This window comes from Astatotilapia calliptera, chromosome 1 (genome assembly GCF_964374335.1).
Source record: "Astatotilapia calliptera chromosome 1, fAstCal68.1, whole genome shotgun sequence".
NCBI lineage: Eukaryota > Metazoa > Chordata > Actinopteri > Cichliformes > Cichlidae > Astatotilapia > Astatotilapia calliptera.
Genome location: NC_137422.1, coordinates 34,240,194 through 34,253,337, shown reverse-complemented (window position 1 = coordinate 34,253,337; position 13,144 = coordinate 34,240,194). Strand labels below are relative to the sequence as shown.

General features: G+C 39.2%; 1 protein-coding gene across 1 annotated transcript; it reads right to left on the bottom strand.

Annotated features, from left to right (window-relative positions):
* Positions 1-148: 148 nt before the first annotated feature.
* On the bottom strand, positions 149-13,092 carry LOC113026035 (semaphorin-7A-like). The gene is made up of 14 exons (XM_026174434.2): positions 12,842-13,092; positions 10,831-10,961; positions 10,671-10,721; positions 10,484-10,582; positions 8,801-8,909; positions 8,447-8,554; positions 8,205-8,347; positions 7,923-8,101; positions 7,511-7,616; positions 6,971-7,166; positions 5,150-5,262; positions 4,814-4,959; positions 4,020-4,081; positions 149-1,118 (listed from the first exon to the last, which is right to left on the bottom strand). The coding sequence occupies exons 1-14, from the start codon at positions 12,939-12,941 to the stop codon at positions 796-798; spliced, it is 1,866 nt and encodes a 621-aa protein (XP_026030219.2). The 5' UTR covers positions 12,942-13,092; the 3' UTR covers positions 149-795.
* Between the last annotated feature and the right edge of the window lie 52 nt (positions 13,093-13,144).

Genomic DNA, 13,144 nt, shown 5'->3' with positions numbered 1-13,144 from the left:
TTTGTTTGTAGCTTCATTTGTACTGCCAGGTTAAGGATTTGAAAAGCAGCAACTTGCTTGCTATCCTAAAGCACTGTGAGGTCAAAAGTCTTACCTTTCTACTTGGAATTTATGATCAGGTTTCACTCAAAAATAGGGGAAAAGTGTCTGAGTGTTTCTTCTCTTTATTAACCGAACTCTGAACAAACAGAAACTGGGTCAGTGTTTGGAAATCTACATGAGCTAAGACACATGGCCGGAAATTTATAACGTGCACTGTGTACATTCTGGCAGAATTTCAAATTACAGGAAACAGATGCAACAGTTACAGGAAAGAATAAAAAAAAGGAATCAATCAATATTGATTGACATGCGTGCATGTACTGCATGCAACACTGCAATTAATTTCTAAAAATTACCACAGACAGCATTTTATACCATTGAACTTCAGCTTTTAATACTGTCAACAAGCCTGAGTCCAACTGATATTCAATATATTTTTTCCATAAGAAGAAAAAAATGAATGAATTAGCCCCTCAAAAAAAGAAAAGCTTTGGAGCGTGGCTGTATAACTGCAGTTTGTTTTTTAATCTATCTCTCTTACACACGCTAATGAATGCATTGGTGGCAATTGATCTCATCCAAGGACATTTGCGAAACCAGATATCAAAACTCTACAATAATGGCTTGCTCTACATCCCGAGCTGCAGCTCAAAGTATTAGAAGTAATAGAGTTTTATTTTAGTTAAAAAAATAAAAATAAATTAAAGAATAATGAAATTTTTTTTATAGTATCACAACTCTGAGGAACTAACATCACAACATCTGAATCAGAACCACCATGAGACAAACCCAGATCATTGGCTTTGACTGTAAACCAACCACCTTGTTCCCCAGCTGTAGTTGGTACTGTGCCAGGATTTTCCTGTAACCCATTTCCTCTGATACACAGGTATGAGTTCCTTCCTGCTCAGGTCCCATGCTGTTGATCAAATAAAGGCAATGATCTGGCTTCCCGATGCAAGATGAAGAGTTTTGAAGGTGGTGCCAACTGTACTGAGCATGACGGGAGGATACTGGGCATTGCAGAATATGCTTTGCGTGAAATCTGACAACATCTTTTTCTGGATTTGGAAATTCTGCGGAAAAAAACACAAGAACGCCCATTTAGCTTAGCCATGTTTTTGTTTTACATCTTTTTTTTTTTTTAATTTCTGATTTCTTCTCACAAATCCAGTGCACTAAGCTCTTTGGGAAAATGGTTGAAACCTTTTTTTAGGAAGCAATAGATAAGCCATCAGATTGAAAATGTATCAGTAAAAACCTTTCAAATGTCTCATTAAAAGTTTTGATAGTGTCAGAAATTTAATATAACCATGTGACTGCTGCTAAAACCCACATCTACATTCCAACCAATAGGAAAACAACATGAAAGAGAGCATATCGTGAAAAAAAGAAGACAAAAAAAAGAAGACAAACCAAGATTTCTTCCAGTTGCTGGAATGCATTCACAATAATAATAATAATGGATTGCATTTATATAGCGCTTTTTGAGACCCTCAAAGCGCTTTACAATACGACTATTCATTCACTCTCACATTCACACACTGGTGGAGGCAAGCTACAGTTGTAGCCAAGCTACAGTTGTAGCCACAGCTGCCCTGGAGCAGACTGACAGAAGCGAGGCTGCCACACATCACTTTCACTCAAGACCAGGTTCAGAGGCAAATGAGGAGGCAAGGTTGCTGGACCAGATGGACTGAGTCCCCGTGTCCTCAAGGCCTTTGCCCCCCAGCTTTGTGGAGTCTTTCATAAACTGTTCATGTTGAGTCTGAGTGTGCAGAGGGTCCCAGTGCTGACCCCCAGGATTACAGGCCTGTGGGCACTGACCTACCACATCAAGAAAATCCTGGGAAGACTCATCCTGGACCTACTCCGACCCATAGTCAGACCACATCAGAATCCCCTTCAATTTGCTTACCAGTCCTTACTCGGAAATGAGGATGCCATCATCTCTACCTGCTCAATCGTGTCTACACCCATTTGGACCAGCCAGCGAGTGCTGCATAGGTCATGTTTTTTGACTTTTCCAGTGCATTCAACACCATCAGGCCGACCTTCCTGGGTGATAAACTAACAGCAATGCAAGTGGATGCTTCTCTGGTGTCTTGGATTTTTGATTACCTGACAAGAAGACCACAATATGTGTGGTCTCATTGTGTCTGACAAGGTAATCAGCAACACAGGGGAAACAAAAGGGACTGTCCTCTCCCCCTTCCTCTTCACCCTCTACACCACAGACTTCAGCCACTGCACAGAGACCTGCTATCTCCAGAAGTTTTCTGATGACTCTGCAGTGGTTGGATGCATCAGCAGGGGTGATGAGTCAGAGTACTGCGCTGTGGTCGACTCCTTTGTCATGTGGTGTGAGCAGAAACATCTGCAGCTCAACATGGGAAAGACCAAGGAATTGACTGTTGATTTTAGGAAGACCAGAAAACCCTTGACCCCTGTTTCAATCCATGGGGTCAACGTGGACATATAAATACCTTGGAGTACACATAGGCAATAAAGTGGACTGGGTTAAAAACACTACTGCACTTTATAGGAAGGGCGAGAGTCGTCTCTATTTTCTGAGGCGGCCGAGGTCCTTCAACATCTGTCGGACAATACTCAGGATTTTCTACAAGTCTGTTGTGGCCAGTGCTATCCTCTATGCTGTTGCATGCTGGGGGAGCAGGTTAAGGATTGCTGATGCCGACAGACTAAATAAAGTTATCTGCAGGGCCAGTAATGTGGATATGGAGCTGGACTCTCTTAAGGTGGTGTCAGAGGGGCGAAAGTTTTTCCAAGATAAAGACAATGTTGGATAACACCTCCCACCCACTCCATGACACGCTGGCTAGTCACAGGAGCACGTTCAGTGAGAGACTGAGATTACCAAAAAGCACCACTGAACGACACAGGAAATCATTCCTGCCTGTGGCCATCTCCCTGTACAACTCCTCTATCTAATACAATGTAAACACTGCAATAGTTACATCCTTTTTGCACACACTCTTTTCTACTCAATAATGTTGCTGTGAATATTCTTGATAGTTATTTATAATTGCATCTGTCAACCCTGGATATTTATTATTTGGTGATTTGTATATATTGTGCTATTCCTTGTATGTTAACATATTGTATTGTTAAATAGTTCAGTCTATTTTTGTTAATGTTACTGTGCTGGAGCAGCTGTAACCCACATAATTTCCCGAGGGATTAATAAAGTGGTTGCTGGAGTACTTTTCTATGCTGTGGTGTGCTGGGGGAGCAGCACAGCAAAGAAGGACTCATCCAGGCTGGAGAAACTGATCAGGAAGGCTAGCTCTGTGGTCGGCATGAAGCTGGACACTCTGGTAACAGTGGCAGAGAAAAGGACACTGAAAAAACTGCTGGACATTATGAACAATGCTGGGCATCCTCTGCACACGGCAATTAACAACCAGAAGAGTCTGTTCAGTGACAGGTTGCTTCTCCCCGAGACAAGAACTAACAGACTTAAAAACTTCTTTGTCCCACACGCCATCAGACTGTTTAACTCCTCTCTGGAGGGGAGAGGGAGGGGAAACAGGTGGACAAAGGAAGGGGGAACAACTAAGCTGTAGTGCCTCTTCACTTCACTGTGCAATACCTTTTGTGCAATACTTTTGTTAATAGTCAACGGTGCAATAGACTCCATACTTGAAATGTGCAATTCACTTGTATTTTCATTTTTATTCCTATTTATTCTATTTATCCCCTTCGTATATTTTATTTATATATGTATCTGTATTTATATGTGTGTGTGTGTGTGTGTGTGTGTGTGTGTGTGTGTAACTTCTGTCGGTGCTGTGCTTTTGGAAACCGAATTTCCCAGAGGAACCCACCCGAGGAATTAATAAAGTTTTATCTTATCTTATCTTATCTTATCTTATCTTAAAGTATGCTGATTCTGATATATCTATCAGATAGTTTGGGGCTCTGTCCAAATTTTGCAGGTGCCTGAATTTAAATACCTTTTTCAGCGTGTTCTTGACAGATGGCTAGGTTCCCAGTGGCTGCATCATGCCATATCCCACTGCAAAACATAGTGTATGTTTACATTAGACAGTATGTAACCAACATCCTGGCAGTTGATAGAAAACTAACATTTACAGGAACCCACAGGAACCTTACTCCTCCCAAGTATATCCCTTTAAATTAATTGAAATTATGCTGAAGTATCTTGACTTGCATCAGCTTTAGTTAGTTGAACAAAAAAGCCTAACACCCGTTGGGTGATAACTGGTTGTTACACAGTACACTAGCTTTTCATAAAGCAGTAGAGCTGTACTACAGTAGGACAAATTCATAAACAAAAGCTCCAATGAGTGTCAGTGAGTGTTGAAATATTGTGATAACATGATTTACGGGACACTGTATTTCCTAAGTGCTGCTTCATCCTTGATGAAGTGTGCAACACCACTGGCAAAAAGTAAGCTAATAATGTTGCATATTATGTACACATTTCAGGGCGTGCTAGTATGACGTTATAGGATGTGAATCACACCTGTGTATGAATCAAGAGGAGTGTTTGAATACTAAGGAACATTGTTTTTATAAATATGACCATCTTTTACAATGTACATGATCTTGCAACCTATGGTGGTAACATTGGTAGGTTCTTAATAATGTTTGTATTAGTAAACATTACATTTTTATTTCAGCTTGCTGTTAGAAAAATGTAAGGCTACTTCATGCAATCTTTGGTTGCGAAGAATTATTCTGCATATTCTCCAGATATGAGTTCCATAAAGCTCTGAGGTCTTACTTTGTGTCACGTATGCACTGGGTGCCATCCCAGCCACAGTAAGGATCTCTGGATAACATACAGTCCTGGCAGGTATCTCCATACTGGGAGCAGTCTGCTACATCAAGTTGGACCAGTTGACTTCCATTGTTCACATACAGCTTTTTCTGTAACGATGGACAAGTTTTCTTAATGTACTCGGCCATTTCTAAACAAAAACAAAAAACTCCACTGGAGTTAATTTACAGATCTAAGTTTGATGTTCCTTTTCAGGAGCATCTAAGTTGTTTTCCATACTCACACACCTATATGGTTTAGTGGAGGATATATTGTTCTGTAGGGAACACTGGTACTCACAGAAGATGGGTGAAGGATGAAGCTGATCTGTTCTGTGTAGTTGAATGGTCGAAACTCAGCAATGAGAAAGGTATCATTTTTATTGTGCAATACTTTATGAATTCCTCCATTGTCTGCGGAAAACCACAAAAAGAAGCAGGGATGATACTAAATATTAAAACCCATCTAAATTAGAGATGGCACGATACCACTTTTTTATGTCCGATACCGATACCGATATCATAAATTTGGATATCTGCCGATACCGATATGAATCCGATATAGTGTTTTTTAATCAACAAAACTGTTTTTTAAATATCTTGCTGCATTTTGTATAAGTTCATACTCAAGTTTAAAACAACAAGTACACTAAAGCTATTCTGTTATACCTGTATGCAAAAAAATATATTTCATAGTTCAGCAATACTGATCAATCTAATAAACTTAAACCTACACCATCCTCCCTATTCTGGTATTTTAAAGAGTACTTAGCATAAATATTAAGCAACCTAACTAATAGGGTTCCAATTCCCAGCAACAACAAAAATAAATAAATAAAAAATAGGGAACCACCCCTCACGCTCCACCTCATGAAGCTTAATCGACGTAATCAACCTTAATTTGATGCAGTGTGAAAAAAAATGCACAGAAATCAATTATTTTTCAAGAAATATTAAATAGATTCAACATCTTTCTTCAACAAAATTGCAGACTGCACAGATGGTACCTTCCCAAAGGAAAAAGTACTATAGCTTACTAGGGTATATATATTAGACTTAATAGTTACTATATACAGTAATTGACTTCTATTCATTTTACATCAAATTAAAACTTTGGGTGTCAGATAATTATTTATTAAAAGCTAGACATTTTAAATGAGAATAAGAAAGAAAAGTATGTCTTTGTGCCCCCTTTTCCCTGTTAATGCCCTATCGGCCCCCCTGGCTAAACTTTGCTAGATCCGCCCCTGCACAGTTACCAGCGTCAGCTACGTAGAAAAAGATCCTCGAGTAGAAAGTAATATTAAATAAATTCTAACAACAGCTGATCAAGCTTAAACGTGCTGCTGTTGTTCAGCCGCTGGTTTCCTCTTTCTGGTGCAAAGTGGGCCAAAAGCAAACTAGAGACACGGACTCGCGACAGAAAAGCCGATCAGCTAATCGTTAAGCAGTTTCATGATTGAAGTAGCAGCAGGAGAGGCAGTCGCTTGTTAAGCTTAACGCAGGAATGCTTTACAAACATTCAGAGATGGACTTACACACTTGCTTTACTTCTCTCGGGATAACTTTGTCGGAGATGAAATGCCGGGTTGCTAGCGAAGCTCCACATGCTATCCAGACCACCGACAGGTCCCGCATGCCACAGCCGCTCTATCAGGTGATGCATACTGCTCCGACGTGCTAACGTTCTGAGGTGAGTTACGCGTGTTGCAAGTTTTGTGAGGTGCTTTCGTGATATTTAATGGATCGATTACATTTTTTATTTTTCTCCGATATCCGATCCAGTAATTTAGGTCAGTATCGGACCGATACCGATACGTAATATCGGATCGGTCCATCTCTAATCTAAATGCACAAATGCACCTCAGCCACCCCACTCTCTCTCTCTGAGGTTCTGTTAATTTTTGGTCTTCAAACTCAGGTAAACCCGTTGAATAATATTATATTCTTTTAATACATTCATAATTACATGGCTGTGATCACAGCACCTCCCACATCAATCAAGGAGATTTGGTTACTGCACTATTTTCGCCCTGAGGTATGATCTCAGATATACACAAACATACATTATAGCATATTCTTCTTAGCATTTTTACTACTTCAGATTATTGTTTTTACTCACTTAAAGATAAGAAGATAACAGTGTGGTGACTGGTTCTCCTGTTTGGTGAGCCATCAATTTGGATGTGAGTATAGCTCTGGTGATTGAAGAGAAGAAGGCCAGAGTTTCCCACAGGATGAACCAGCTGCTCCATCTCTGAAGTCTTTTCAATCTTCTTCAGGGTTTCCACTGGAAGCTTGGTGCTATCATCAACGCACTGAAGAAATAAGGTGCTTAACTTAGACTGGCTGAACACCAGATGACTGGTCAATAAGCCTGTAAACCTCTGGTTTACTTTTTCAGTTTCCAAATGACTGTTTTAAAAACAAATCTAAAACCTTTTAATTTAGTTTTTTAATTAATTTAATATCGTAAAGGTGAAAGAAAATATTTAAAAGCTATTTTTCACTCAGTGACTACACTTAACCATTGGTTTAAATTATAATAAAGGGCTATTCTATTCTTGTCTATATACTCCGCCCCCCCAAAAAGGCAGGGATCTTCTTGTGATGGTAGCCGTTATTAAATTTTTCACTTTAGACCAATTTGAATATTCCATACCGTCCTTGGCCTGTCCATCTCAGCTTTTGTGTAGCCTTTGAATGGGGAGTTTGTGAAGATTTTGTCAATGTCTCCTATTGTGTAGATGCAGACAGCACTCATCCCCCTGCAGGGAGACACATTGTAGGTTTGTCTGAGACATTTGCAGCAAAATGAGTAGACTGGTCCAAGGTAAAAAAAAAAAAAAAGAGAGAGAGTTGAAAAAGCAGCTGACCACACAGAATGAGAAAATAAGAAACTGGTAGGGAACGGCTTAAAAAGAACAAAGTGTCCTTTTATCATCATGAAAGGATATTGTTTGGAAGTTTGGAAGCAGATGATTCGATTACACAAATAGCTAGTCACAGAAACAGAGTAAATTATAACTATATCATTATTATTAGCATCAAAATAAATATCATCAGAGTCCTACCATTCATTTCTAAAGAGTGCATAAATCTTTGTATCCTGCCATCGATCTGCATCCACAGTGGAAACATCCACCAGTTCAGAGAAATGCTGTTTTCTGTTACGATCTCCACAGAAGAGCCTGGCATTCATCTGGGATGTCCAGGTAAACTGCAAATTGTTCTTGGGACCACCAACATCTGTCTAGAAGCAATGGACAGTCAATCAGTCATGATGTATTTATGTTTATTTAATTTTTTAACGTTGGTGGCACTTAATACAAATTTTCAAACTATTTTGGTCTTACCATGCAAACCCGGGTCACAAAGGGGAGCCACATTTCACTGAACAGTCCAGGGTCTTTGGTTTTCTCCTTATAGAAGCCATAAACTCTGTTCTGGGAGGGATCCTCTTCACGTTTGCTGAGCACCAATCCTACATAATGCTGCTCTAAACATTGAAAGACAAAATATTTATTTGGCTCCAAACATTTATAGTGATGTGATTTCACAAAACAAAGTCTCTCCGACTCTAACTTTATGAAAATACCTTTATTGTGGTTCTTTGGCCCCACTGTTGCTTTACCAAATTTCTGAATACCAACAGATTCATCAGATCCAGAGCGTGTTATGTAGAGAGCTGCACTCTGTTCAGAATCTGGAAAAAACAGTTGCAAATTAAGGTTTTATAGGGATGTGCAAATGGGGAGAAACTAGTTGAATATCATAACAATAAGAAAAAGAAGCAACCTTTAGAATGGATTGAGTTGATTAAAGGATGTTAGTAGTTTTGACAAGAGTACAGACTTTCTGCAAATTACACAATCATTGAAAACAAATGAATGAAATAGCAGGGATTCATCAGGAGATTTATTATAGAGCATCCTCATGTAGAAAAACTCACCTATAAAAACTGATGGTTCACCCTCCTTTATGTTAAATCTTTCTATACCTTCTATTAAGTTTGCGATATTTTCAGAGGAAAGGCACATGGGGGCCTCCACTGTTAAATCCTATAAAAGAAAGCACAGCACATCTTAATGTATGGTCCCCTCAAGATCGGTGGTGACCATGGTGGCCATTTAGAAGTCGGCCATCTTGGATACAACTTTTGTTTTTTCAATGGGAAGAGGGCCATGTGACACATCAAACTTATTGGTAATGTCTCAAGAAAAACAATGGTGTGCTTGGTTTCAACGTAACTTTATTCTTTCATGAGTTATTTACAAGTTTCTCTTTGTTCACAGCCATTGACATGTCAAAGAGGTTAACACGTGAGGAGCGCATCAAAATCATGTTGATATCTGGTGAACGCAGTAACCGGGCCATTGCAGCAGATTTCAATGCAAGACACCCTACGAGACCACCCATCTCCCATGCTACAGGCAGCAAACTGCTTGCTAAGTTTCGTGAAACTGGTTCAGAGTTGGATTTGCCAAAATGTGGACGCAAGAAAACTGTCACTAATGTCCTAGCTTCATTCAGCAAGAGCCCACAGCGTAGCACTCACTGCATGTCACTGGAGAGTGGCATTAGTCGAACATCCCTTTGGCGGATTAGCTACTCACAAATGGCACCCTTACAAACTCCAGCTACTGCAGCATCTCAACGAGGATGACCCAGATCGGCGCACAGAATTTGCAGAATGGGCAAAACAAAAATTGCAACAGGACCCTCAGTTCACACAGAAGATTTTGTTCAGTGATGAGGCAAACTTTTATGTGAATGGTGATGTTAACAAACAAAACCACTGCTATTGGTCTGACACTAACCCACATTGGATGGATCCCTCCAAGGCTGTTGGAACAACAAACGAGATGGTTTGGTGTGGTATATGGGGACAACGATAGTGGGTCCATTCTTCATCAATGGAAACCTCAAGGCCACTGGATATTTGAAATTGCTACATGATGTGTTTCCCTCTTTATGCACTGAAGCTGGCACGTTCCCTGAGTTTTTCCAGCAAGATTGTGCACCACCACATTATGGGTGCCAGGTCCGAGCATTCCTAGATGAACAGTTTCCTGGAAAGTGGATTGGTCATCGTGGGCCAGTTGAAGGGTCATCTGAAGGCAATTGTCTATGGTGTGAAGATATGAGATGTGCAGCACCTGAAACTACAGATACTGGATGCCTGTGCTGGCATTTCTCCTGCGGTGTTACTATCAGTGTGTGAAGAGTGGGAGAAGAGGGTTGCATTGACAATCCAACACAATGAACACATTGAACACATTTTATAAGTGGTCAGAAACTTGTAAATAACTAATGAAAGAATAAAGTTACGTTGAAACCAAGCACACCATTGTTTTTCTTGTGACATTACCAATAAGTTTGATGTGTCACATGGCCCTCTTCCTATTGAAAAAAACAAAAGTTGTATCCGAGATGGCCGACTTCTAAATGGCCACCATGGTCACTCACCACCCATCTTGAGGAGTTTGCCCCCTCACATATACTAATGTGCCACAAACAGGACTTTAATATCACCAACCATTCCCATGTCATTATGGTGTATCCATATAAATGGCCCACCCTGTATTTGTGGTGATGTTAACAGTTCTCAATGACAATGATGCCAGTGTCCTACCGTGTTACAGCAAACCCTTTCATTGCCATCTGTTCCACACACAAACAACTGGTTAGCATCTTTCTTCCGGTGGACCAAAGTGATGTTATAGCTGCAATCCTTAAAGACAAGACAAATATTGTTTGTTATATTTCTTCAGTGGTCAAACAATCAAATCTAACCAACTAAATTTGTTTGTTTTACTTACATGTTCACTGCTTATGCTGTTGCATTTCTCCCACTGCATAAACTTGTGGCTCTATGTAGATATATGATGCAGGACTATTACTTTCCCATGATATTATTATGAATATTATTTCAATGATCTCAGTATAATCATTTACTGTGGTTGTACAGATTTCTACTACCGTCTTATGGTTTTGAAAGTTGTAGGTATTCAGGTATGATTGTCCAGCAGCTAAAACAGTGTCTGATTGGTCTTCTAAAAGAATCTGTACAGGTGGGTCATGGGGAAGACTGAACCGTGTCATTGCTTTTTCTAAAAACAAACCCAGCAAAAACAAGAAAAGAAAGATAAAATGTATGAATGTATTATGAGATTCATCAGGTAAACCCATAATGTAGTATCATAAACAACAAGAATGATTTTTCGCCCCTGGAAGGCAAGGAGTATGTCATCAGTTCATTTTATTTATCTGTTTGTTAGTAGTGCAAGATCCACATACCCATAACAGTTTGAGCTGATTAAATTTTGTTGAAAACCAGGTCAAGATCACACCAAATGTGAAAATCTTTATATTACGCACAATTGTTTTTATGGATCCTCTCCAAACTTCACAACAATATACACAACAGTATAGAGGTTGAATAAGTGTTTAGCCTTGAACTTCATTGTTAGTACCCAGTATATACATATATTTGAAATGCTTGATGCATGTTAGTACAGGTCTCCTAAGAATGAAACTCAAACACTTTGGTGATCCTATTTCTGCCATCCCTCTTGCACTTTTTTGTAACTCCAAAAACCATTGGCCTTGTCTTACAGTGAGAATAATAATGATAATCTTATGGTTTTCTTGCATTTTTAAAGGCACATTCTTAACTCTTTCCCACATAAAGATGGCATTTGTAAGCAACAGGTGTCCAAAGATGTATTGTGTCTACTTAAAGTAGACAGTGGTAATCCAGTTTTATTAAGTAAGATGTAAAAAAGCTGAACAAAGTTTTTTCCCACACTACTGTCAATATGAAAGTGACACTGCTTTACATGTCCAGTTACTTCTTCAAAAAGAGGTTTATGGTAGCATTGTTGGTGCTGTTTTGAAAACTTAGCTGAAGGGAGAAAATGAAACCTACCCTCTGCAGTTGTCAGAAGAGTTTACCATTGCTTACATAAACAAAATAACAAGTGCAAAAAGTTTCAGTTAGATGAAGTCTGACACTCTACTAAAATATCACGTTGTTCTGTTAATGTTATACAGATAAACTTTTTTGAAATCTTTATTTAATCATTGAGTCCCTTAGCATTAAAATCGTGGGAGACCTGCCCAAGAAAGCACGTCATGAAAAGATTTCAGAAATATAATAAACGGCAAATAGACTAAAATAAAGTAGAACAAACAAAAACATTTTTTAGAAATAAAAATTGCACTCCACAGAATTCTTCAACTCTTTAACTTTTGAACTCTATCAGGGAGACAAAACCAGTGAGACTGCGTCTTGTAAATGTTACGACGTACGAAGGGCACCCACCATAAGCAGCTGTCTGTGCACGATAAGAAATTACATAGATAAGCAGTTTATCCACTTTGTAAATAACAATATGCTAATGCGTTTAGCTAAACGAAGTCAGTGACGTGCACTGGAGGGTGAAGTAGAGTTTTGTTAATATTGTCAAAACTTAAAGAACTATGATACAGGGACAATGTGTAGAACATAGTCTTCACAGCCATTTCTGTCCAGAAGAGGGTGTGTAAAAGCTCTCTTTGCCTTTATACGTATCATTCCTAATTTCTTTTGTAACTATAGAAAAAATAGAAAATAAAAAAACAACATCTAAATCTAAACCATCATCCTGCCAGTGAGTCCTAACCACTACTCATTGTTGAAAAAATTGTCCACAGACAAACAAAGAAACATTGTAAGGCACAAAGCTGCCTTCTGTCCAACACATCGCCTTGTGGTTAACATGGGCATGTTGTCCTCCTCTGACGATAATGGAACTGCATAATACGGACTGTACGTTTGAAAGAAAGACTTGATGTTTTTTTCCTGAATCACAATGACCAAGTCATTTAATACATATTCATTCACCTCACTGCATACTTTAAAGCGCTGATAAAAATCCCTTCGCAGTCCCTTTTAACTTTTTAGCATTTGATATCTCATAAATGAAGAAAAATCATTTCCTTTTTTTACCTTTTTCTGTGAAGATCATCCTCGGAGAAGGATCAACGTTCCCCATAGCCAAATTACAGAGATGTAAAAATAACAAATATGTCGCTAATGAGAGCGTCATCTTCGTCGTTACTGTCCAAAACAGTATTTCCGTCCCTAATTACTTGCCCTTCACCTCGATGGAACACATTCTCTGGAAAAAATGCACTCAGGACTTTGGAGAAGTGCATGACAGCTGGGGTGTAGTTTACAGTCAGAGTCTCTTCGCCCGCCCACGGGCACGAGGAAGAGAGGTGTAGACAAACCAACCCTCTGAGCAATCAT

What these genes read in the sequence shown, in the direction of transcription:
- LOC113026035 (XM_026174434.2), bottom strand. Translation starts at nt 12,941, where the DNA reads ATGACGCTCTCATTAGCGACATATTTGTTATTTTTACATCTCTGTAAT. An exon ending in TGAACCATCAGTTTTTATAG is followed by an intron (nt 8,555 to 8,800) that starts GTGAGTTTTTCT and finishes TGTTTTTTCCAG; the next exon opens with ATTCTGAACAGAGTGCAGCT. An exon ending in TTGTGACCCGGGTTTGCATG is followed by an intron (nt 8,102 to 8,204) that starts GTAAGACCAAAA and finishes CATTGCTTCTAG; the next exon opens with ACAGATGTTGGTGGTCCCAA.